Source organism: Amphiura filiformis, chromosome 15 (assembly GCF_039555335.1).
Source record: "Amphiura filiformis chromosome 15, Afil_fr2py, whole genome shotgun sequence".
NCBI classification, from domain to species: domain Eukaryota; kingdom Metazoa; phylum Echinodermata; class Ophiuroidea; order Amphilepidida; family Amphiuridae; genus Amphiura; species Amphiura filiformis.
This window is the reverse complement of record NC_092642.1, coordinates 49,591,340-49,618,136: the sequence shown is the minus strand read 5'-3', so window position 1 is coordinate 49,618,136 and position 26,797 is coordinate 49,591,340. Positions and strand designations below refer to the sequence as shown.

Here is a 26,797-nt window from a genome sequence, read left to right as displayed (position 1 = left end):
GATGTATTTAACACTTGCCAAGCACAAGTCACCCAATTTCGAAAATTGGATGTTAAATGTACACTCTCATGAATATTGATTGGCAACATTTTCCAATATGTCAGCGCTCAAATCGGACACAATAGAACAATAGACCATTCAGTGCATTGGTTATGAACATTTCCATATTTGGCCAGTTCAAGCAAACATGGTACAAAAAAACCCTGCCAACAGGACCAACCATTATTTCTGGAGGGGTTAAATGCAGTTTTCAATTCTTGGATTATAAAATGTTATTTTTAAAGCATTTTATTGTTACTGTGTATGCTCATACTTGTTGGTAGATAAACAAGCAAAGTAGATTCAAACTGTCAATCAACACAAAAATATATGTGATGCGATCAAGCAAAATCAGTCGGAACTCGGAGATATTGATTTTGAGATACAGCCAAACAAAGGAAATATTTCCCTTTGTTTCCTCTTGTTTCGGAAACTCTTTAATTGCTCATATCTTTGGAACTGGTTGTTCAATTTCAATGAGGTTTTTTGCAAAATTGAAAATGCCTTGAAAATGCTTTTTACTCTCCTATAAAAAAAAACTGCAAATTTAATATTTCCGAGTTTCGACTGATTTTGCTTGATCGCATCATTTGAATCAAATTACAAAACACACTCAAGCGCTCAACCATGATCAAGGACTTGAGCTCCCTTCATTATATAATGCCCTAATTCCGATCAATAGAAAGGACATCAAAGATCGAGAGCAGGACTTTCAACTCCATCAGTTCATCATTGGTATACACACTGAAATATTGAGGTAATTATCTCCATATGTTTGTGTTGAATGACAGTTTAAATCTACTTTGCCCATTTTATTGTTTTTTACACCATATTTGTACCTGTATTTCAATTTCACAATCGCCACCTTTTTTAAAATCCTTGTTGATCAGAATGCATCAAATATTTTCTTCTTGTGACTTACCCTAGCCGCGCCGACTATATTGAATGAAAATACATGTGGACTGACAGCAATATAATCACCATAAAATTCCTGAAAAATAAACAAATACACACATTACTGCATATTATGCATGCTATAAGGCAAGTAAAAATAAGACTCAGTTTACATAGAGCCTGAGTCAACTTAAGTCGTAATTGAACTTGACTTTGTTCTGTACCTGACGTCGTCAGGTAGAGGCAACATCGCCAACCAAACAGGGTCACTGCGTTTGAACTCAACTTCAGAGCAACCCGGAGCAACTTTTATCAAATTCAAACTAATTTTTTTGGTCTTGAAACAGTGAATGTTAATATAAGTATTATATACTTTATTAATATATTCTTGTTCATTGATTGGTTAAAAGTGGATCACATGACCAAAAATAGTTCTACCATCAGTACTCCTATCTGTAAATAGTACCTCTAAGCCGTAAATAGTACTTTCAATGTCCCGATGAGCCGTAAATAGTACATGTACCTCCAAGCCGTAAATAGTACTTTTGACCATGCCTTCCGCATGCTCGCATTCGATGTGACGGAACAATCCACGCACGCGAAACTGCCATGGCGTGATTTAGCACTGCTGTAATTGGTTAGCCCGATTTTAGCCTATTCGATCTTTTGAAGGGCAAAATATAGGTTGTGCTTAAATTGGTCATGCTGTTCACTCAGGATAGAAGCTGGAGAGTCAAAACGTCAAATAATTTTCTTTTAACCAATCAATGAACAAAGAACATATTAATGAAGTACATAAAACAAATATATACTACCTTTATTCGACGTTCTGGTTAAAACTATGGTCCCTCATTAAGATCAATTACTACTATTTTCCTTTGGGGGCTGTGCCCCTCAGGAAAATAGTACTATTGATCTCACCTCGGGCCCATAGTTTTAACCAGAACCTCTCATGGCAGTATATATTTGTATACTAACTTGCATGAAGGGTTTCTATGAATTCTAGGAAGGTCTACAGGTAATATGTGACCTGATCCAGTCCACTCGGGCTAAAGTCATATTTTTTCAAAATTGAGTTATTATCTGGTTTATATGAAGTAAAAAAATCCCTTTCTATCAGTCCAAACCCCATGTTTATAGCTGATTTGGTTGTAAAGTTACACATTTTTACATGTCCATAGTCTTAATTATATACCTCATAGATTCCTGTCATCTGATTGGTTGAAAGTGCAGTCATTGAATTAACTATGCCTGCAAAATGAACTATGGACCGGTCACATGCGTCCCAATCAAACTTCGCAATCGCAACATCCACGTATCCATTCGGTATATCTATCTATCTATCTAATCTATCTAATCTAATCTAAAATCGTAAGCTCTGTCTGTCTGTCCGGCTATGCGTTTCGCCGTGCTACAACGCATCGAGCCGAAATTTTGGATATGGATAGGTGACCGAAAAACCCCAAAGGTCATCTAGGGGGAAAAATACCTTAAGTGGATAACAAACAAATGGATACAAAGAATCCAATAGACGATTCCCAACATGTCTCACGTTGCCCAAGCAGCATGGTGCTTTTATGGGTGAATAGGTCATTCATTCATTCATTCCTGGAGCATTGCCAGAGACCACAAGGGACAATATTTTGCTTTCAAAGAAATACTGTAGTAGCTGGTAGCTGCAGGTAGCACACAAGGCTCCCTACTGGAAGCAACCGCATAGGAATACGGGGGATTCCCCAGCTTCAGGGTCCTCACAGCTACAGGTGCACTAGTACTAATAAAATAATAAGCGGTCTCTGTCTATCTGTCTATCTATCTGTCTGTCCGGCTATGCGTTTCGCCTGTGCTTCGACGCATCGCGCTGAAATTTCGCATATAGGTAGGTATCGGGAAAAGCAGGTTGGCCATGTGGTTTTCAAGGTCATCGGAGGTCAAGGTCAAAGGTCAAATGGGGGAAAATACCCCACGTGGATACAAAGCAGCAAGTGGATAAAAAGAATCCAGTAGACAATCTACAACAAGTTTCAAGCTGCCCAAGCGGGTTTCATTCAGCTTTTGGCTATCTGCCCAATTTGAAATGCACTGTAATGTCTACCCAGAATGCATTGCTGCAAATGATTTGTACATTTCAAACTTTGTCCGATCGGGCCCAAACTTGCTGGCAATGAATTCTATAAGCGCCCATACCCCAATAAGCGCCCATACCCCAATAAGCGCCCTTACCCCAATAAGCGCCCATACCCCAATAAGTGCTCTCACAGCCGCAGGTGCACTAGTACTACTAAAATAATAGCCGTTGTGTGTCTGCCTGTCTGTCCGGCTATGCGTTCTGCCGCGCTTCGACACATCGTTCCGATATTGCAGCCATAGATGGGTACCGGCGGGCGCTGTTTACCGGTACTTTTAAAGGTCATCGGAGGTCAAGGTCAAAGGTCAAAATTTCAAACTTTGTCCAATCGGGCCCAAACTTGGCGGGTGGGATCCTTGATCGAGGGAATATATGCCCAAAATAAAGTCGAGGTCAACCGAGGTCAAAGGTCATTACAGAGGGGTCAAATTTCAAACTTTGTCCGATCGGGCTCAAACTTGGTGGGTCGAAACCTTCGTATGAGGGGAGCATGAAAAACATATGGAGGTCATCCAAGGTCAAAGGTCAAAGGTCATGGATTTCAAACTTTGTCCTATCGGGCTCAAACTAGGTGGGTGGAATCCTTGATATGAGGCGAATATATGCATAAAACAAAATTGAGGTCAACCGAGGTCAAAGGTCATGTAGGGGCTAAATTTAAACTTTGCCCTATTGGGCTTAAACTTGACAGGTGTAATCCTTCGTATGAGGGGAGCATGAAAAAAATTACACCAAGGTCATCCGAGGTCAAAGGTCATCTGGGGTCAAACAGTATCGCTATCATGCCAGTGCTCTCACAGCATCAGGGCTCTCACAGCTGCAGGTGCACTAGTACTAATAAAATAATAAGCGGTCTCTGTCTGTCTGTCTGTCTATCTATCTGTCTGTCCGGCTATGCGTTTAGCGGCCTTGACGCATCGTCGCTGAAATTTCGGATATAGATAGGTATTGGGAAAAGCATGTTGGCCATGTGGTTTTGAAGGTCATCGGAGGTCAAGGTCAAAGGTCAAAATTTCAAACTTTGTCCGATCGGGCTCAAACTTGGTGGGTGGAATCCTTTATACGAGGGGAATATACGACCGAAATAAAATCGAGGTCAAAGGTCATTACGGAGGGGTCAAATTTCAAACTTTGTCCGATCGGGCTCAAACTTGGTGGGTCGAAACCTTCGTATGAGGGGAGCATGAAAAACATATGGAGGTAATCCAAGGTCAAAGGTCAAAGGTCATGGATTTCAAACTTGTCCTATCGGGTTCAAACTTGGTGGGTGCGATCCTTGATACGAGGGGAATATATGCGCAAAACAAAATTGAGGTCAACCGAGGTCAAAGGTCATGTAGGGGCTAAATTTAAACTTTGCTCTATTGGGCTTAAACTTGATAGGTGGAATCCTTTGTATGACTGAGGGGAGCATGAAAAAAATTGCACCAAGGTCATCCGAGTTCAAAGGTCATCTGGGGTCAAACAGTATCGCTATCATGCCAGTGCTCTCACAGCATCTGGGCTCTCACAGCCGCAGGTGCACTAGTACTACTAAAATAATAAGCGGTCTCTGTCTGTCCGGCTATCGTTCCGCTTGGCGCTGTGACGATCGATCCGATATTTTGAACATGGGTAGGTGCCGGGAAAAGCATGTTGACCGTGTGGTTTTGAAGGTCATCGGAGGTCAAGGTCAAAGGTCAAAATTTCAAACTTTGTCCAATCGGGCCCAAACTTGGCGGGTGGGATCCTTGATACGAGGGAATATATGCCCAAAATAAAGTCGAGGTCAACCGAGGTCAAAGGTCATTACAGAGGGTCAAATTTCAAACTTTGTCCGATCGGGCTCAAACTTGGTGGGTCGAAACCTTCGTATGAGGGGAGCATGAAAAACATGTGGAGGTCATCCAAGGTCAAAGGTCATGGATTTCAAACTTTGTCCTATCGGGCTCAAACTAGGTGGGTGGAATCCTTGAAGCGAGGCGAATATATCATAAAACAAAATTGAGGTCAACCTAGGTCAAAGGTCATGTAGGGGCTAAATTTAAACTTTGCCCTATTGGGCTTAAACTTGACAGGTGTAATCCTTTGTATGAGGGGAGCATGAAAAAAATTACACCAAGGTCATCCGAGGTCAAAGGTCATCTGGGGTCAAACAGTATCGCTATCATGCCAGTGCTCTCACAGCATCAGGGCTCTCACAGCTGCAGGTGCACTAGTACTAATAAAATAATAAGCGGTCTCTGTCTGTCTGTCTGTCTATCTATCTGTCTGTCCGGCTATGCGTTTAGCCGTGCTTCGACGTATCGCGCTGAAATTTCGGATATAGATAGGTATTGGGAAAAGCATGTTGGCCATGTGGTTTTGAAGGTCATCGGAGGTCAAGGTCAAAGGTCAAAATTTCAAACTTTGTCCGATCGGGCTCAAACTTGGTGGGTGGAATCCTTGATACGAGGGGAATATACGACCGAAATAAAATCGAGGTCAAAGGTCATTCGGAGGGTCAAATTTCAAACTTTGTCCGATCGGGCTCAAACTTGGTGGGTGAAACCTTCGTATGAGGGAGCATGAAAACATATGGAGGTAATCCAAGGTCAAAGGTCAAAGGTCATGGATTTCAAACTTGTCCTATCGGGTTCAAACTTGGTGGGTGCGATCCTTGATCGAGGGAATATATGCATAAAACAAAATTGAGGTCAACCGAGGTCAAAGGTCATGTAGGGGCTAAATTTAAACTTTGCTCTATTGGGCTTAAACTTGATAGGTGGAATCCTTTGTATGACTGAGGGAGCATGAAAAAATTGCACCAAGGTCATCCGAGTTCAAAGGTCATCTGGGGTCAAACAGTATCGCTATCATGCCAGTGCTCTCACAGCATCTGGGCTCTCACAGCCGCAGGTGCACTAGTACTACTAAAATAATAAGCGGTCTCTGTCTGTCCGGCTATGCGTTCCGCCGCGCTGTGACGCATCGACCCGATATTTTGAACATGGGTAGGTGCCGGGAAAAGCATGTTGACCGTGTGGTTTTGAAGGTCATCGGAGGTCAAGGTCAAAGGTCAAAATTTCAAACTTTGTCCAATCGGGCCCAAACTTGGCGGGTGGGATCCTTGATACGAGGGGAATATATGCCCAAAATAAAGTCGAGGTCAACCGAGGTCAAAGGTCATTACAGAGGGGTCAAATTTCAAACTTTGTCCGATCGGGCTCAAACTTGGTGGGTCGAAACCTTCGTATGAGGGGAGCATGAAAAACATTATATGGAGGTCATCCGAGGTCAAAGGTCATGGATTTCAAACTTTGTCCTATCGGGCTCAAACTTCGTGGGTGGGATCCTTGATACGAGGGGAAATATGCGCGAAACAAAATTGAGGTCAACTGAGGTCAAAGGTCATGTAGGGGCTAAATTTAAACTTTGCCCTATTGGGCTTTAACTTGATAGGTGGAATCCTTCGTATGAGGGAGCATGAAAAAAATTACACGAGGTCATCCGAGGTCAAAGGTCATCTGGGGTCAAACAGTATCGCTATCATGCCAGGGCTCTCACAGCATCAGGGCTCTCACAGCAGCAGGTGCACTAGTATATATAACAAATATTGACTGCTATATTCGGGACATGGTTAAGATTATAATATATCAATATTTATATACTATGATTTACTAACCTATTTCTGGCTATACATCAGTTTTGTATTTGCCGACATTAGCCCGAGTGGACTAAATCAGGTCACATATATAATAGACAAGATAACCGCAGCCCAATCATAATAAGGACTGTGGCTCATGGTGCTATTGCTAATTCTAAAGGTCAATATAATAAATTGCTAGTCTTACTTGTACTTCTCTCACTACTTCTTGTTCATCTGCCTCCGCTAAAGTTTTCACATCACTTTTGCTCACAACATTACTGAAATCTGTGGAAATAAACAGAAAAAGCATCTTTTAAATTCATCTGTATAATGTGACTATTCATTGACTGAAGATGGGTGTACTTGGCCTCTGGACGTGGTGCTGAGGTGGATAAAGTCCGACTGGCTCCAAGCATTCAGGGGAATTCCAGTCAACTGGCCCTATTTTCTATTTGACCTGTCACCCAAAGACCCTTACAAGTTCAATATGAACAGCAACTTTCATTTATCACTGATTTTTAGCTCATTTGCTCGCAAATGTAGCTATAGGCGTAGTCCATATTTCTGTATGTTTTTTTCTTTCTCTTGCTACATCGTTTGAGCAATGGATCTGGTAATTTGAGGCGGCGATCTTTGCATGATGGTTCATGATGTTCATTTTTCTTACCAGATCCATTGCTCAAACGATGTAGCAAGAGAAAGAAAAAAACATACAGAAAAATGGATCATGCCTAGAGTTCATTGCGCTAACATAATGAGCTAAAAATGTGACGCTTATAAGAGCATGGATGCGCTCGGCAAGTACAAATCGTGCAGCAGTTGGCGCGCGTAAAGAAGCATTTATTACACGCATTGCACTGAAATAATTATTCTCACACCTTTAGTTTCCGAAGTCTATTTAGTTTATAATTCTGAGCTGACAGACTATATGTAAAAGAGTAAGGCACTGGAAAGAGAAAACGTGTTGTAGGTTTCAGCTTGGTAGCAATACTTTATTCAGAAATCATTTTGATAACTTTTTCTTCATCTGGACTGGTTCATATCGTTTACCAGACTCCTTCATAAACCAGACTACATTATCTCTTGTGTCTAAGTGAGTTACATCTTGACTCCACACCAGTCTCTAAGTACTCTTTAACTTTTGAAATGTTCAAAACTATATAGAACTAATATTAATAAAGGGTTACCCTAAAATAAGCTTTTAGCCACTGAGGATTCTCAAAAGTAAGGGGCATCCTCTTTTCAGCCAATCATATTAATAATTAATATTCATCAGATTTAGTTGCCAAGATTAGCAAGTGGTCGAGTAGGAACAATCGCAGACCAATGCCATCCATTGTTTTCATTAAATTTGGGAGTAACATGACGTTAGCACCCCTTTTGTTCTCAAAGAGCCCTTCTAAAATAAAAATTCCTTTAAAAAGGAAATGGGCGTACCAAAGAAAGTGCGCATGATGTAGGGTATTATAAATGTTTGACATAAGTATTGGAAATAATAGTAGGAATGAGTGAACTGGGATAAACAAGCAAGCACGTGCAGTATTTTACAATTTTTGAAAGGGTTTTTAAGTGTGATTAAAACGCATTTTTTGTATACTGCAAACACACCCCTGTTTGTAAGTATCTGCACACAAGGACCCCATTTTGCATAGGCCTACTATATGAAAATGGAGATACAAATTGATAAAGATACCTTGAATCACGGTAGACCTATCTTACCAACACCCAACAACATGCTATGCAATTGTGATTTGTATTGAACCCCAACGTGGAGTTGTAAATGTATACGTTATTTGCGCTGTCTTTGTTTAAGCGTGGATGTCTACGGTTGCAGGTGTGTCCACATTTGCATATGCTTAGGAAAGTCTCTAGCTTGTATGTAATGGATCGTTAATGTTATAGTGAGTAATTAGTATACAAATACTCCATCGGAACAGCATCGCACAATATCACTTGCGTCGTTTCACACTACAAAAATTGTGACGAAAGTTTCATCTCATACTAAACGCCATTAAAGGCCAAAAGTGACAATATAATGAGTGCGTACTCGCTATGGCGGCGAGTAAAAAATAGAGGTTGTGCATATGACGTATCATCCCGTAAATATGGCGACTACACAAATGCATTCAACAAAAGCATGATTGCATCTACCGTGACAGTTGAAGTTTGTCTCACACACATGCACTACGATCAAATAGGTTGATGACAACATTTGATTGAATGGACTGCACTGCGCCATGATTACAGGGAAGGAAACCAGTTCAAATCCTTTGTTTGGAGCCAATCGATAAAAGCATGCAGGGCCTCTATTGAAATTGTTATACCACTGGAAATCTCTGGCTAAACTACATGTATACTTTATGTACACTAAATTTCTTGCAGATTAATTTGTTTAGCAAAAATATCGTCAAAATTCTGGTTAACAAAACAAAATTACAACACAGTGGCCAGCGTCTCCATCCTTTGGATGGAGATGGTTGTGTCTTTGCTTATGCACTTATTGATGTTGTGTATTGTGCAGCTTGCCTGCTATTTTAGGGCTCATATTGAAATACCCTACCACGTTTTCACACAGAAAGAAGGCAGGATTCCCTCGCTAAGCGCGCCTCAGGAAAGCTTCGGTCATAAAACAGATGGATTATATGCATCAGTGATACACCCTGCCCAGGATTTTAACAAAAGAAGGCTAGCACAGGAAAGCTGCAGGATGGCGCACACCTTCCCGTGTAAGGGAATTTCAATATGAGCCCTTATGCACATATAGTTAATATTTGTTTAATTTTTAAGCTAAATTCATATTATGTAAATTGATGGTTTGGTAGTTTTATTATTGTGTAAAATGCACTGAGAAATATGTGATTCACAATTTGCACAATGCAACATCTGTGCCATAAACTTTATGAATATTTATTGGTGATTTAATAAAGCTCTGAATTTGATTTTCATAGCCTCCATTGAAATACTATTGAACACACAAAAAAACCATGGTTGAAAAAGACAGCCCGTGGTCTTGGGTTATCCTTTGTGGTGTGACTTTTACATTCTTTTTGGAGATTGGTACAATGAAGGCATTCAGTGTGCTACTACCAGACCTACAGGAGCAACTCTCAAGTCAGACTTGGATTATTGGTTCTTGCATATCGATAATGACTGGATGGGGTTGCACACTTGGTGAGTTATATTCTAGCAACAGAAATCATTCAAACACTGCAAATCATGGGATGATTAGCAAAAGTACCAGTCGATAAAAAAAACTGTACTTTGCTTAATATCAGTTTGACTGACCAAATTTGAATACAATACATTCATTTGATTATGGTAGAAGTAGCATTATGGTAGCCCTACTAGTATAGGGCCTTTTGACTGTGGTGATCCAAAACCATGCTATATGATAAAACCTGGCTATATCCAGAGAACTGCTAAACCCTGTGACTGCTATTCCCCAGAAAAAAATTTCGGGTGGAGCGGTTAGTGGGTTTTAGCGGTTCTCGGATATAGTGTGTTTAAAAGGCCCTATAGTAGGACTACATTATGGTACATTAGAACAACTTTAAACCACAGGTGGCCAACAGGCAGCCTGCAAGCCAAATGTGACTGGTAATGATGTCAAATGCTTACAAACTTCCCCCCCCCCCAATTTTACCCTCCCCCAGGGCTCATAATTATTGCACAGCCCCTTAGCAAAAGTACCAGTCGATAAAAAACTGTCTTTCGCTTAAAGGAGTATTTCGTGATCCTAGCATCCTCTTTTTATGACATTTTCAGTAGATATCCACGAAAAAAGCTTATTTCCAAAATTTCAGTTGATTCCGATTTTGCGTTTGCGAGTTATGCATGATTATGTGTATTACACTGCTCCATAGACAATGTGTTGTAATTTCGTTCTGGTGCACCAGAACGAAATTCAAATTTAGCGATATTTTTGCTAAACAAATTAATCTGCAAGAAATATTTGGTACATAAACATTATGTAGCCAGAGGTATCCAGTGGTGTAAAAATCTCAACTTTTTTGGGAAAAGTGGGGGATGAGGCTGTGGATCACGAAATGCCCCTTTAAGGAAGGGGAATGAACGTTTGGACAGTATTTATTGTGGGACATTAGAGCACATCAGACACACCAAATTGCATTATGAATACGAAGAATGGCCTTCTGATATCAAATAATTTTGATTTTTTGAAATTCGCAATGTAATACATATTTTATGGCAAATCATTAAAATTGATATTTTGATATTTAACAGTACTCAAGTAAACTTTATAAATCTGATGATTTCTACCTAAAGTGTATGTAGGTGGGATGAAAACCGACGATCAATTGAAAATTTTGACCTTTCAGTATTGAAGATATGGATTTTTTTCACAAAACACCAAAAAAAATTAGGTCTTTTTGTGAAAAAATCCATATCTTCAATATGAAAGGTCAAAATTTTCAATTGATCGTCGGCTTTTCCTCCCAGCTACATACATACACTTTAACTTTAAGACTATATCATTAAATTTATAAAATTTTCTTCGAGGACTGTTATATCTCCAAAATGTGAAAAATATCAAATTTTAATAATTTGTCATAAACTTTGTATTATATCGTGAATTTCATAAAATGAAAATTATTTGATATCAGAAAGACATTCTTCGTATTCAGAATGCAATTCGATAGGTCTGATGATATCAGAAAGCCATTCTTCGTATTCAGAATGCAATTCGATAGGTCTGATGTGCTCTCATGTCCCACAAAAATGCTGTCGAAACGCTCGAAACGCTCATTCCAGTTCCCTTAATAATCAGTTTGACTGACCAAATTTGAATACAATACATTCATTTGATTATGGTAGAAATAGAATCATGGTGCATTAGAACAACCTTAAACCACATGTGACCAACAGGCGGCCTGCAAGCCAAATGCAGCTCTTGATGATGTCCAACAGGGTTGTAGCTACAGTGGGCGGTGGTGGGCGGCAGAGCCCACCACTCAGCTTTAGAGCCCACCACTCAGCTGCAATTTTAGCACTGGAGCCAACCACTCAGAGTCCAAAATTGCATAATTTTATTGAATTAGTCAAGAATTTGGTCAATTTTGACAACAAATTTACTAAATATGCAAGAATCTCATCAAATGCCACCCAGCACTAAAAATATCCTAGCTGCATCCACAGACCCTAGGGTCTGTGATCTCACACACTAGCACACGTATTACCGGTACTAGTGTCATTCATTTTGAATACTCTCAAATGTAGGTATGTTTGCAAGTTATTTGAAGAGCAGGTTTGGGGTTCGACTCTGCCTCATGTTTTGTGGGTTGGTATCAAGCACTGGTCTGATAGTTTGTGCATATGCAACTAACGTATACCTTCTACTTCATGGTATCATTTTAACAGGTAAGTACCAACTCATGCTCGCATCAACCCGCATAAGCGTGCGCCAGCCACGCATTACCCAACACAAAACTACTGTCTGTCCAATTAACTTAGAGACCCAGTTTTTATTACTTATTTAAATATATATATGTTTTCGAAAAAACTCATGAAAGAAAAGTTGTTATTGACTTTCAGACCTATAAGAAGTTTTTCTTGTTCCAAAGATATTTGGTAACATTATAACCACAAATCTATTGAAATTTGATTTACCAAATACGTATTTAGACGGTTCGATTATTACACTTCGAAGGTAGAAGTCCTATGGATGTGACAGTCAAATAAGGAAAACCAGGTTGTGCATGAAATTATTGATTGGCTCCAAAAAAAGGATTTGAACCGTGTCCTTCACCGTAAATCATAGCGCAGTGCAGTGCATTCAATTAAATGTTGCCATCAACCTATTTGATCGTTGTGCATTTGTTATTTGTGTGAGACGAACTCTCGCTGTAGATTGCAATCATGCTTTTGTTGAATGAATTTGAGTTTAGTCCGCCATATTTACGGTATGATACGTCATATGCACAACCTATATACGGTACACATGTAGATAATTTAGAGGTTGTTGTCTCTCTTAAAAAGGACAAGCAGAATAGCATTTATAGTATGTTTATTATATCTTTATTTATTGTTTTTAATAGGATATAGTATTATGTATTATTGTTATTGCGTTATAGAATTGAAAAAATACATTGATCATATTATTTAGCCCAAAGGTGAATCAGTAGCAGTAGGCCTATACATTGCTGATCAATATGATTTGCCACTGCGTGACCTCGATTTTAATCGCTCCTAACTGTGAAACTGTTAGAAGTTTTTAATCATTAGGAATAATTGTATGGTTCCGTTTTATTGTCGAAATGTAGTCAAAATTGAATAAAAGTCGACATGAAGAAAAATATTTTCAAAATGTTACCAAAAAATCTTGTTAGGTCCAAGGTCTACTAGAACATTTTCTTTCATGACTTTTTTCTAACCCATATATTTTTTCAAATAAATAATAAAAACCGATTCTCTAAGTTAATTGGATAGACAGTAGTGAAAGTGCTTCGCCCAACGATGTGCATGCCATTCTATATCATTATAATTTATGATTTTAAACTTTTGATCTCAACACAAGATTAGACATACCTCAAATTTTTGGTCGTAACTTCGACCTTCATCGGTAGACTGGCAACCCAAGTTTGGGATCAATGACCTTTTGGACACTTGACCCCAACACTTGGTCGTGAGACTCTTGGTAGCTGGTATCGGCCCCGTCCACGGTTAAGTGAAGGTTGGTTGACTCTAATGTAGATGGCCTCCTTGACACCCCTTTCGAAATACTTAGGTTCCCGGTCGAGGATCTTAACTTGCTCCAAGTCGACTTGGTGCCCCGGGGATTCGATGTGGATGTGTTTGGAGACTTCTGACGAGCTGGAACTTGGACGACGGTGCTCCAGGAATCTGGCTTTCAAGGATCGTTCTGTTTCGCCAATATATGATTCCAAGCACTGGCCTTTAAGTGTTTTTCCCTGACAAGGGATAAAATACACTGGTCCCGCTATGTCCTCTTTTTCAGTCTTGTCTTTTGGTGACACAAGTAACTGTCTAAGGGTTTGAGTTGGTTTGAAACAAACCCTGACACCGTAATTACTAAAAGTTCTTCTGAGGGCCTCAGATGTTCCCTAGAACGATCCTTGAAAGCCAGATTCCTGGAGCACCGTCGTCCAAGTTCCAGCTCGTCAGAAGTCTCCAAACACATCCACATCGAATCCCCGGGGCACCAAGTCGACTTGGAGCAAGTTAAGATCCTTGACCGGGAACCTAAGTATTTCGAAAGGGGTGTCAAGGAGGCCATCTACATTAGAGTCAACCAACCTTCACTTAACCGTGACGGGGACCGATACCAGCTACCAAGAGTCTAGGACCAAGTGTTGGGGTCAAGTGTCCAAAAGGTCATTGATCCCAAACTTGGGTTGCCAGTCTCCCGATGAAGGTCGAAGTTACGACCAAAAATTTGAGGTATGTTTAATCTTATGTTGAGATCAAAAGTTTAAAATCATAAATGATGATGTCTACCAACACAGATGAACTTTCATGCTAGTATATCAATTATCATTATACTGTTTTATGAGTCCATATTTTATTGCCTATTATAAGTCAAACAAACTTTTGTGAGCAGCATACGCAGAGCTTTGTGTTCCTTTCAAGAGTGCCGCTCTGCGCCAACCAATGCTTTGATACGAAATTGGCCAATCAGATTATCGGTTTGTTGTTATGAATATCAGACGATTGAATTGGCCAATCAGAACCCCCACTTCTGTGTTTACGCTGTGCTTGCCCGAGGTACTCACACCTCCGTCACTACGATTTCCACTGACCTTCTCCATACGAAGGTCTGAGATGTCTACCTTAAACCTTTCCAGGGTACACATAAAATACCACTTTTTCTCATAAATACTACTTCCTACCATTCCTCACGTGAAGATGAGACTTAAACAAAACATATTTGGTGCATGTTCGTAAATTTTGAGCACATTTGAGGATGTAAAAGACCAGACTTGTGACAGTTATCGTCGACATGTTTTGAATTCTTCCTATAAATAGATATGGTCAGTGTGACGTCATCACCGCAACATGAGTTCAGGGTGCTCGACTTTTTAACATGGTACCACGTTCATGGCCCTATGGTGAGGAAGGAACAACTAGGGCCATGATGTTTCGGGCTAACGCTGTGCACACAGCACACTTCTCTGCCAGAGAACTGTAGTGGGTATGGGTTATGGGTGTTTGTGTGGACAAAGAGAGAGAGGGGAGAGAATTTTTTTCTCTCAACTGTGACAATAAATGTTTATCTTGTGTATGTTCAATCCTTCCAGGTTTCATGTTTCTTCAAGAAAACATCGCTCTAGGAATAGTTCCCGAATATTTTGACAAATACTACAATCTTGCAGTCAACATCTACTGTTTTGGATCAGGCCTAGCTGTTGTAGTCTACCCTTTACTAGTGCAGATGGCTCGTGACCTCTACGGATGGCGAGGCGCTCTGCTCATACTCGGCGCACTGACCGTGCATTCTTTAATTTTTGGTGCTCTTATAAAACATCGCAAAGCAGATAGGAGCCTATCTATACCGCTTATCAGAGATGACAATCCACATGGAGAAATTGACCAAACAAATTTCATATTAAATCTGAAATTTCTGACATCTTTTCTGAAGAGATGTGATGCAAATTTGCTCACAGTTCCCTCATTTATTTGCAGAGTTCTACTACCTGGTATTGTTAATGGCTACACTTTTTCAGGATGGTTAATTTACATAGTATCATTTGCTTTATCGGTTGGGGCTTCAAGAGCAGAAGCTTCCTTGGTAGCCACAACTGGAGGTATTCACCTGATGATCATCCGACTTGCACTGCCATTTCTTAATTCAATTCTGACATACAGACAACTATTGTACGCTTCTTCGATCACAATGGCCACAAGTTTGGCACTGACGACTTTATTTCAAAGTATACCTATGCTTAGTGTCATGTCCATGATATTTTGTCTGGGTACTGGTACCCTCTGTACTGAAATCTACATAGCCGCTAGAGATGTGGCAGAAGATGACCAATATGTCAGTGCTGTATCGTGGTATCACTTAGTTTATGGTTTTGCCATGATAGCAGGTGGGACTTTAACAGGCAAGTTACATACCATTGTGTCTATGATAAATAAGATATTCTTGGGTGGGGGTAGGGGCACCACTGCTGATCAATCAATTAAAAACACTTGAAAAGGGTGATTTTCAACCTTTTGAAGCACAAACATAGTTGCATAAATTGGCAAAAGGAAGAAAAATTGCCAGTGAAAACCACAGCGCTTTGATACACTCTGCAAATGTTTCTGACATGCAGCAAGTTCTCCAAAGTAGCCCAATTCGCAAATGTAAGTGAGGCACAAATCCATTTCCTGAAAATCAACCTGGCCCTTATAGACAGCATTGAACATTTATGGGGGCTCGTCTGGGAATAAAGGTATCGCCATTTTATTTTTGAAATTATTGGTGGAATTAGGGGTTCATTCATATATTTTCATGACTAAATGGTTGTTTATGCCTGAGGGGCCGCTTTCATACAATACCAGAACATGATTTTGTGAACATTTTGTGATTCTTCTTTCATCAAAATAATAACAAAAAATAACAAGTAACATCTATAAAATACGAGAATTTCCTTCGTTTTTTCGCTACCCTGCGATCGCACATCCGGGCCACCGGGGATAAGCATTGTTTATGCCCGGCTCTCAACCAATCACGTGTGCTGTTACATAGTGTGTACATATGAACAAAAGACTACTAAAACTAATCTGAAATTTGTGTTTGTTCATATTACAGGACTCATATTTGACATATCAGGAAGTTTTAGCATCTCCTTTCTCCTGTTATCTGCAGTGTCTTTGCTGACAGCAGTTTCTCTTGGATTGGAAAATATATGGAGAGCAATAACCCGCTAAAAAAAAGGAATTTTCATTATAAGTTTCAAATAATGCTTGGGCAAATGGAACATTGTGTTAATCCCGGGCTGACATATTACTAAGGCTGGCGCCGGGTACCCGGGTACAAAATTACCCGAAAATGCCAGGCCTACATATTACTATACAAGATTTTTTATATTAATAACCAAAGATGAAAATGTAAATTTACATCTGATTTTGGGCTTTTGCTGATCAGACACATAATTTTGATCCCAATTATAAGAATTCAATATGGCAGATTCACCATAGCATTGCATGCAAGGCTATTCTGAGTATCTGGCTAGCCTACAATGTGTAGGTAGACAAGACCGGGGGGTCACTCACTAATTGACTTGCTATGCACCCGCGTCCAAGAAAAACGTCTAAAAGGGTATGTTTTTCACCACACAGCGTCGTCGACGTCTTTTTAAAAGGGGTACTTTTTCAGAAGGCATCGCCATTTAGGGGTTCTTTTTCAGCCAAATCCTTAGACGTTTAGGGTTCTAAGTAATATTATTGTTTGAGTGAGTTTGCACTAATTTGATAAAAATCACCACTTTTTAATTGATTCTTGTTAGTACATTTGTCCATGCTTTCTTTAATATCTATAGGTCTACAACATCAAAAAGACACCTTGGGTATCAAATTAGCTCATTTTCCTGTTTACGCCACTTAGGGTATAAATTAGAAATTTCTCAGTTGACGCCATTTAGGGTATGGTTTTTGCATGTGCTACGCCATTTAGGGTAGGATTTTGCATGTGTTTCGCCATTTAAGGGGTGCAATTTGGTTATGTGAAAATTTGCCATTAAGGGTGCATTTCAGAGGTGGTCGGACACGGGTGGGTAGCACTTTTGTGAGAGTGCCCCCGGGACAAGACCACAGTGTTGTGCTTAGCATGTTTAGATTTTATGGCATGTTTTGTGATTTACCCCATAGAGTACAACAGTAAGCATCCCTTTCATGTCAGAGGGCGCAAGATGAAACAGTCAAATCCAGGCAAAAACAGCTATGCGATGAAGTGATATAACGCGAGTGATGTTGGGCCGACTGACAGAATAAGCATAGTTTTACCAGGGTGAATTATTAATATTTTGTTTTACTTACAAATAAAATACACTCCATATTTGGGGTTCTTCAACTCTTGTGACAGCAAATCTATGTTTTCCTGAAAAGAATATATAATGAATAAATAAGATGATAATGATTTAACAAATTAAATTGAAGTATCTGGTTATCAAAACCAATAGCGATTTTACTCCAAATTTTAATATTTTGTCAATAAATTGCACTATTTTGTTGATAATTACTGATGATAGTTTGTAATCAAATTTTATGTTGTAACTTTTAATTATTTCATATTATTAAGCAAATGTCCCTTCCCTCAAGTGCTAATCTAACATGGTCATTGACCATGTTAGATTTGCCCATGATCAAAGTGGGTGTGTGTAATACACAAAACCATCAATCAATAAGATCTGCTACAGTCATTGCTGCACACATTTTTAGAGTGCATCTTTTAGATTGGCATAATTTTGCATTTTAACACTGTTCCAAGTTTTGTTTATAGAAGGCATGCCTGTAAAAATGCTCTATTTCCAAAATGTCCTATATTTTTTTATGTATTTCTTTCTTGGGCTTGGGCATCTTTCCAATAATAACATAATTCTGTTGCACAGAAAGATGCCCAAGTCCTGAGAAGGAAATCACGCAAGAGCCTGTCATATCAGAGAAGCTATCTGGATAAAGAAGACAGTACCAATTGCTGTGAACAGAGATGAGGGGGCAATCATCTTAGTCACATATGTCACCAGCTTCATCAAAACCCGGAACAAGTCGCCAGACATGTTTTTGAGTTAAAAGCCTCTTAAAGATGACATTGCCATAAAAAAAAATGAAATTTTGGAATTCTTAATTTCATGGTATTTGACTATGGGACTTTCAAATGCTCGTAAGTGCTTATTAAAAAGAGGTTTATTTAATCAATAAATAACAGTTGAACTATGATAATCCCTATTCAATCCTGTGTAAGGCAAGAAACTTATTCGCCATAACTCAGAATAACAATTTGGGAAAAATATCAAGGTATCATTTACAAAATTATCCATATCTTGAAAAGTATTGATGCTATTTATATAATTTTGGTATCATTTTAAAGCTTGGTAGTGCTTACATTTTTTCAAAACATGAAATGTCAAAAATGTGACTTATTCATGGTGTTGTTAGAGCGGGTCACATTATACAATTCTCTTCTGGATGCCCTCTGTGAGCAGGCTCAGAAATCCGACGCGAATCTGCGAATCGATTCGCGCAAAGATTTTTGCAAAACATCAACCGGGGCGAATCTATATGGATTCGCATAGTGCATTGGCAGTGTACAGAAAGAAAAAAATATGTACCCAGTTTGCGTCCCGGTTTGACTATTTATACTTCATTATTTAAGCAACTGAACCCCCCAAATGACGAATTATGGTATAATTTACATAAATTATTAATAATTTCAATTTGTACAATAATACTGATTTGAGAGAGCATTTTAACAGCAAAAACAGCCATCGGTTGCGTGCCAACGATTCGTTTCGCCAGAGCCACCATCTTGGATGACTAAATTGGACTGTCATAACCGTATGAGGGCAGTATATTTTTCAATCATTGTGCAGCGGGAGCGGGATGTAGATTTGCGCGAATCGGGGATTCTCGTAAAATTCTCTTGCGAGAATCCAAATGGATTCGCCCACACTGCCACAGATTTCTAGGCCCTCTGTGAGTGTACAGAAGTTGGATCGAAAAATATCACTTTAAAGATGGCCATTGTAGAAGTTTGAATTTGTCAGGTCAGTGAATAACTATTTTGGTTTTGATAAGATGAAATGTACATCATGGGTGATATATTTATAGTCTACTGTCTTACCCTTGTGGGCCTGATGAAATGTGTACATCCATATCAAAACGATGCACTTGTCGGCTGCTACATGTGTCTTATTTCACATAATAGCTAGGAATAAGTACCAGACTCACCTCCAAGGTGGAGGTCACTTCAAATCATCACAAAGTCACATAGTTAAGGAATGTTCTCTGTATTCTTAAACCATGTGATTTGAAGTGACCTCCACTTTGGAAATGAGTCTGGTATTTATTCCTATTATGTGAAATGGGACACATGTAGCAGCCGACAAGTGCATCGTTTTGATATGGATGTACACAAATGTACATCATGGGTGATATATTTTTAGTCTTACCCTTGTGGGCCGGATGAAACAGATGCATCTCAGATGCTTCATAACTTCCCTCGCACTGGAACCGAGGAGTTCAAAAAGGTAGACTTCTTTCTGTAGAATTTCAGATTGGGCATACACCATACTCACATAACTGATCTGTAAGAGGCAAGAGGGTAAAATGTTTCAAACAAGTTATTTTGTCATCAAACCATTGGGGTACTACACCCCTGCCCAATGTTGTGCCTATTTTTGCATTTTTCTCCAAAATTATAGAGCATTGATGACAAGTACGATATGTATATTATAGGGGCAAGGACTACAACTACTGCACTGGAAATTTTATTTCATCACAGACAACAGTTGTGGATTTACAGTCAAAAATGAGGGAAAACCAATATTTGATCAATAAATCAATAACTACTTACCTTGAGTTGCCGAATTTTCAGTGCAGTAGTTGTAGTCTTTGCCCCTATAATATACATATATTACTTGTCACCAATGCGCTATAATATTTGAGAAAAATGCAAAAATAGGCACAAAATTGGCCAAGGGTGTAGTACCCCCTTAAATCAACAATTTTAGTATCTTCAAAAACAAAGCAAATGTTTCAGCAAATTTGTATTGTAAATTTGGCATATATGTGGAACAAAAGAATTTTGCTATTTTTTCAACAAAAAATTAATTCTTTTTGTTCCCCTTTTTTTCAAAATTTTATACCAAATGACCCCACTTTTTTCAAACTTTTAAACCCAATGATTAACCCCCCATTTTTATTTTTTAAATACCAATGACCCTCCCCCTCCATTTTAAAAACAGCATTTTATACTGATCAAGTCAATGTTTCAATACTTCCGTGGTGGTGATGATTGATTGTGTAAAATTGAGGAAAGGTCTCCTCCCCTTCTACAAGCCAATAGAAGGCTTGTGCATATGACGCACAGTGTCAACACCCTGTATTATAAATATTTTTTCCATACAGCTCAATACTCCGTTGAAATCAATATTCTATTATTGACACAGATAAAGAAAGTTTACATATGCATTGTGTTATAGGGCTTGCACCTGGAACTTAACTGAATGGGCTAAACGTGTTCCTTTATACCTATAAAGTAGAATTGTAATTCTCAAAATTAAATATATCACAATTTTTACATTGGATTTCAAAATCTTTACTTATAAAATGCAGTAAAAGATATCCACAGCAAGCTGCAAGGCCCGCTAATTAGTGTACTGCTTTTCGGTGAGTGTACTGGAAACAAAACCCTGGTTTTACCTGAAAACAAATCGATTTTCTTGTAATAGAAACATCATATGGGGTACTAGAGCATGCACAAATCGTAATAATGTGTAGAATATAGAAACTCTGTGTGTATCTCATATGATAGTCATGGTATGCTTAGCCTGAGTCGCTCGGCCTATCTCGAACAAAATCGCGATGCGTAGCTGTTGAAAAACGAGAGGAGTCGCTGTACTATCACGGCAATTTTTGACACAAAGATATAGGGATGATGACGATGTGTGACGTATCATACCATAAATATGGCGGCTTTCAACAATATTAAGCATGATTGCAATCTACCGCGACAGTTTGTCTCACACACATAACAAATGCACTGACCTACAGCTCTCCTTAACAACATTCCAGGAGTATGATTTACTGAGCTCCTCACTACTTGAATCCCTATGTTTTAATACAGATATCAAAAGATTGAGCTCCTTGTTGAGCACCTTAGTAAACACAAGAGAGTGATTAACAGAGCTCCTGTAATTTTCAAAAATGAAGGCCTGTGTACTACCATCAAATAGGTTGATGACAATATTTGATTGAATGGACTGCACTGCACTTAGCTCGAGATACTCTAGCTAAAATACAGGTTTACATTTACTATCTTACATTATCTTGCTGTATTTCAGCTAGAGCTCCAAACGACAAGCTTCCGGGTTTTTTTGGAGAACAATACTGTTACGTAAGATGAAGAAGAAACCCGCCTCGGAGCCCGCCCTACTCATTATTTCATTGTACTTATTGCAATTTGCCTCCACACATTACGTAATCAACACAAAGCTTTTGTGAGGATTAGTGAGTGGATAAGAAATTGACAGTGGAGGATACGAAGGACTCGCCGGTGGTTAGTTGTCAATCATGAATTGCCGCAACGTATTAATATTTTACTGCATGGCATTCCGCAAACACCAAGACAAATTATGCCGTATTTTTCCAAAGATCATCTCATATGAAGTAAGCTGAATGCGATCTGTACTTTTGTAACATTCCGATCGCTTTTGATCACCTATTATCGGCGTAATTTGCTTGAAAACATGTGAGTTCATGTTGTGTAAACATAATTAGCATAGACACAAATGAAATTACGATGCAATACAATGCAATTTGAATGCGCAGCAGATCTATAGAAATAACTTTGCCCGGTTTTATGCAGAATTAGACCCTGTCTGACTGCACTACTGATTATGGTGAAGGACACCGGTTCAAATCCTTTGTTGAGAGCCAATCAATAAAAGCATGCAGGGCCTCTATGACCAACCGGGTTGTTGTTAAAAGACCATTGATCAGCCATACACTCGTATATATGTGATTGTGATGCGATCAAGCAAAATCAGTCGGAACTCGGAAATATTGATTTTGAGATAAATCCAAACAAAGGCAATATTTACACAGCCGTGACGTTAGTCACGGCTGTGTCTTTTTTCTTACAGGTTCTTTCTTTCTTTCTTCTTTCTTTCTGCCGACCACTACATTTGCTCTAGGACTTACATGCTTGTACCGATTTTGACCTAACTTGGTCACAACCATCATTGACCATGCCCCTACACGTCATATGAAACTCGTGGGGTCAAAGGTCAAGCAGGTGTCATAGGGGTCAAAAACGTGATTTCAACTCAAAATGCTTCTTCTCTCATAGATTACGTAGGAGAGTGACACCACTTGCACACATGCATTGTTATTATCCAGTGTCTATGGGGTCCTCACAGATTTGGGGTCAAAGGTCATTAAGGGGTCACTTCCGGTATAAAAAGAAAAACCTTCAAAAATTTTTATTTGCTAAGAAAAACATAGGACAGTAACGGTATGTTCACAAATAAATTGTAGTTACTCATGCATATGTGGTATTTTTTATTTAGGGTCAAATGTCATTAAGGGCTACTTCGGTATAAAAGCGAAATTCCTTTAAAATGCTTCTTCTCCCACAAATTACGTATGACAGTGACGCTACTTGCACACATGCATTGTTATTACCCAGTGTCTATGGGGTCCTCACAAATTTGGAATCAAAGGTCATTAAGGGGTCACTTCCGGTATAAAACGAAAAACCTTCAAAATTTTCTATTTGCTAAGAAAAACATTGGAGGGTGATGGTATATTCACACGTGAATTGTGTTTACCTATTGTACATGTGGTATTTTTTCATTTGGGGTCAAAGGTCATTAAGGGGTCACTTCCGGTCTGAGACGAAAAACCTTCAAAATGCCCTTTCTGCCACAAATAACATAGCAAAGTGGTGCCACTTGGACCCATACATTGACATTAGCCAATGTCTATGGGCGTTTTATATATTTTGAGGTCAAAGGTCATTAAGGCGTCAAAACACGGCTGTGTTCGTGGTCTTAGACCACAGCTAAGTCTAGTTCCTTTTGTTTCCTCTTGTTTTGGAAACTCTTTAATTGCTCATATCATTGGAACTGGTTGTTCAATTGCAATGGGGTTTTCTGCAAAATGCAGCTTTGTAAATGTTTTTGACTATCCTATATGAAACTGAAAATTCAATATTTCCGAGTTCAGACTGATTTTGCTTGATCGCATCACATATGCTTGACACACACAGACACAGACCACGGAAGTATTGAAAAATTTACTTTGGAGTTGGACCCCTAACTTCACTACGTCAGTAGGCACGTACATGTATACGTACCTGTCACTTCTAAAGTTGAGTGCCACCCCCGGGATAAAAGTCAACGACAAATAAGCTATTCACTACTCCATTGCACTTTCCTATCCTGTTTAGCGTGACTTCAGCTTAACAAACCAGCCACCAAAATTTGTGATGACCCGGTAAGGTCTGAGAAGAAACCTTAACAAGAGCACCAATGGTACTGTGGCTCTGTGCTTTTTGGTGACAGTGAAAGTCGAATGTGCAACAGGTGAAATCATTTGAGTATATGTGACATATTACATTCAATGGGTACATCTGGTCGGTTGGTAGCTATCTCATTTGCAGAGCATACAATGATACATCAATTAATTTTGGGAATTACTATTTTAGCCACATGGATCTGACCCAAAAGAATCCTGAACTTGCTAAGCATAGCGAGCGGAGCTCTTTTCCAGCAACGATTATCTACTCAACTATTTTTGGTATGTATCAATTCCAACTAATTGAGATTAATATTTCATGATTGATTAAAAAAATTTCAAATATTTTCATTGTCGTTTGGATGATTTTCTATGGTACACGGAGTTCGAATTTCGCCAAAAGTCGCCATTCTTGTCTCAGCTTCTTTGTTACGTGTACGAATGGTTTCTTGTATTTTGTGATAATAAAAAAAACAAAATTGTGTCAAATAGTATTTGGATTGCAGTTTAGAATGTGTACTTTATGATTTTAGCTTCTGGATTTATATTTGAAAGATAAAGTCATAGAAAACATTGATTAAAAAGTGCAGTAGTTTGGGCTCCAAAAAACCTGTATATCTGATACATTGTATTGACGTCCCAATATATTGGAGAATATCAGTCTAAGCCAGCTCGGACTAGCCAGGGAAACCCTTGCTACATGTGCAAGCTCATTACGTCTAAAACAAAGCGGGTCAGTCTTATTCCTAACGAATGGTTGTTAATTTCTATTGTGTTAATTTCTGTTGTGGTGTACACAGTTCTATTCAATTCTACATGGAAAAACAGTGGCATGACCGACAGGGATAATATAATAAATAAACATAATTTTTCACCAGGTTCGTAGTCGCAAATAATAAATGGGACTAAGCAGAAAAGGTGATCTAGCCTGGGAATCAAACCCAGGACCTCAGGTTTACAAGATCTGTAGCTAGTAAAATACAGGTAACGTTTTACTCTCTTACAAAATACATTAGGCCAAATAAAAAAAATAAACATGTTTCACGTCCCCTCCCGCTTCCTTTTTTGAGATTTCTTCAATTATCTTTTTATTTTTTGAAATTCAGTTATAATATTTTTAAAAAATATGTCTAGGAAGTAGAGATGCTTTCTATAGCCTTGCTAATATCCTGGGCTAATATACAAGAAACACTTCGGTAAGGTTTTGTGTTAATTAGAGGGGGGCTACCTCTCAGAACAACAAATAAAAAAAGGCCTCCTCCTTTTTCCGGGCATTATTGTATACCGCTAAAAGTAAAACAGCTCTAATTATGGGTATATACACCGATTTTGCGATAAAAAATAGAAAATAAAAAGCCCCCTCTTCCTCCTTTTTTTCAAAAACCTGGACGTGAAACATGTTTTTTATTTTACTTGGCCTTATCTTGCTGTATTTCAGCTAGAGCGCCATAAGTAGAAAACACGGGTTTTACTGAGAACAATACTAACATGTAATCTTTTCATGACTTCAGGGACACGACCTCGATGCCCATCATGTTTATTCACCATGTCCATTGAAGTGAGAGAGAATTGAATAGATGTGTGTTCATCACAACAGAAATTAGCATCTCATGAATGCGCAACCAATCATTGAATCAAAGAAACCCCACTTTTAGACGGGATGGGCTGACGAAGTTAGGGCCGTAAATGCCAGAAATAAATTGCCATCCTGTGAGGAAATATAACATGGATAAACAGTGGCACGATCGACAGGAATTATATATTTTTCACCATTTAAAGGAGTATTTCGTGATCCTACCATCCTCTATTTATGTCATTTTTCATTAGATATCCACGAAAAAAAACTATTCCCAAAATTTCAGTTGCTTCAGATTTTGCGTTCGCGAGTTATGCATGATTATGTGTATTACACTGCTCCATAGACAATGCGTTGTAATTTCGTTCTGGTGCACCAGAGCGAAATTCAAATTTCACGATATCTTTGCTAAAGTACGAATCAATCTGCAAGAAATATTTTGTACATAAACATTATGTAGCCAGAGGTTTCCAGTGATATAAAAATCTCAACTTTTTTTGAGAAAAGTGGGGGATGAGGCTGTGGATCACGAAATGCCCTTTAATCTGAAACACTCCGACAGAATCGGTTCCAAATTCGGAAGCCCTGTTATGTTAAAGTTTTAGTAAACTAGTGCTTGTCAACATTTGACCTACCGTATCTTTATCCATGAGCAAGACCTTCATACCAGGTCCACTCTCTTCGATCATTTTAGCGATATACTGCTTTACCGCTAATATCACATTCATTGTAATGCCGTTTATGAGCCACAAATTAGACAAATAAGGAAGCTTTACGACTTCCAATATTTACTGTTTTCTTGTGATCATACGTCAACGGGTCAAATTGATGGGTCAAATTGTCTACACTTCCAGTCACTTTATATTGCATTTTGGGTGGGTTGGTGCTTTGGTGCCGTGTGGTTCGAGGCGCCACAGCACAGCACACGCCGTGTGCTGTGCTGTGGCGCCTCGAAACACGACACAACTTTAGGGGCTGTCATTTTCTTCAGAATGGGGGTGGTGTCAAAAATAGGGGGGTCATAATTTTTGTACACCAAAAATACAATCTTTAATAGTACGGTACTATAAAACAAAATATTTGCGCGTTGAGCGTGTTCTTTACACTTACGATCAGTTACAACGTGCTCCATGCCCTTTCTTTACACTTAGGGGGCCTTTTTTTTCGGAAGGGGGTCCCAAAGTTACAAAATTTGGCATCAATAAAATTGCGACCCCCCTTAGTATTTCGGCAACAAACATTTTATGACCCCCCACCTCCGATACACCTTGCCCCCTAAACAGGCTATGATTGTATTGAAATCAGGTCTTTTTGATTAAGATAAACACACTCTCTGTGGTCATCTTGTGACTCC

At 39.0% G+C, this 26,797-nt stretch overlaps 1 protein-coding gene across 1 annotated transcript in view; it reads right to left on the bottom strand.

Moving 5' to 3' along the window:
* Positions 1-26,249, bottom strand: part of LOC140172014 (vacuolar protein sorting-associated protein 45-like) — a 38,412-nt gene extending 12,163 nt beyond the window's left edge. The window contains 5 exon segments of the mRNA XM_072195361.1: positions 962-1,030; positions 6,874-6,953; positions 17,667-17,727; positions 19,799-19,933; positions 26,079-26,249. Coding sequence (XP_072051462.1) covers positions 962-1,030; positions 6,874-6,953; positions 17,667-17,727; positions 19,799-19,933; positions 26,079-26,171 — 438 coding nt within the window. The 5' untranslated portion in view covers positions 26,172-26,249.
* Between the last annotated feature and the right edge of the window lie 548 nt (positions 26,250-26,797).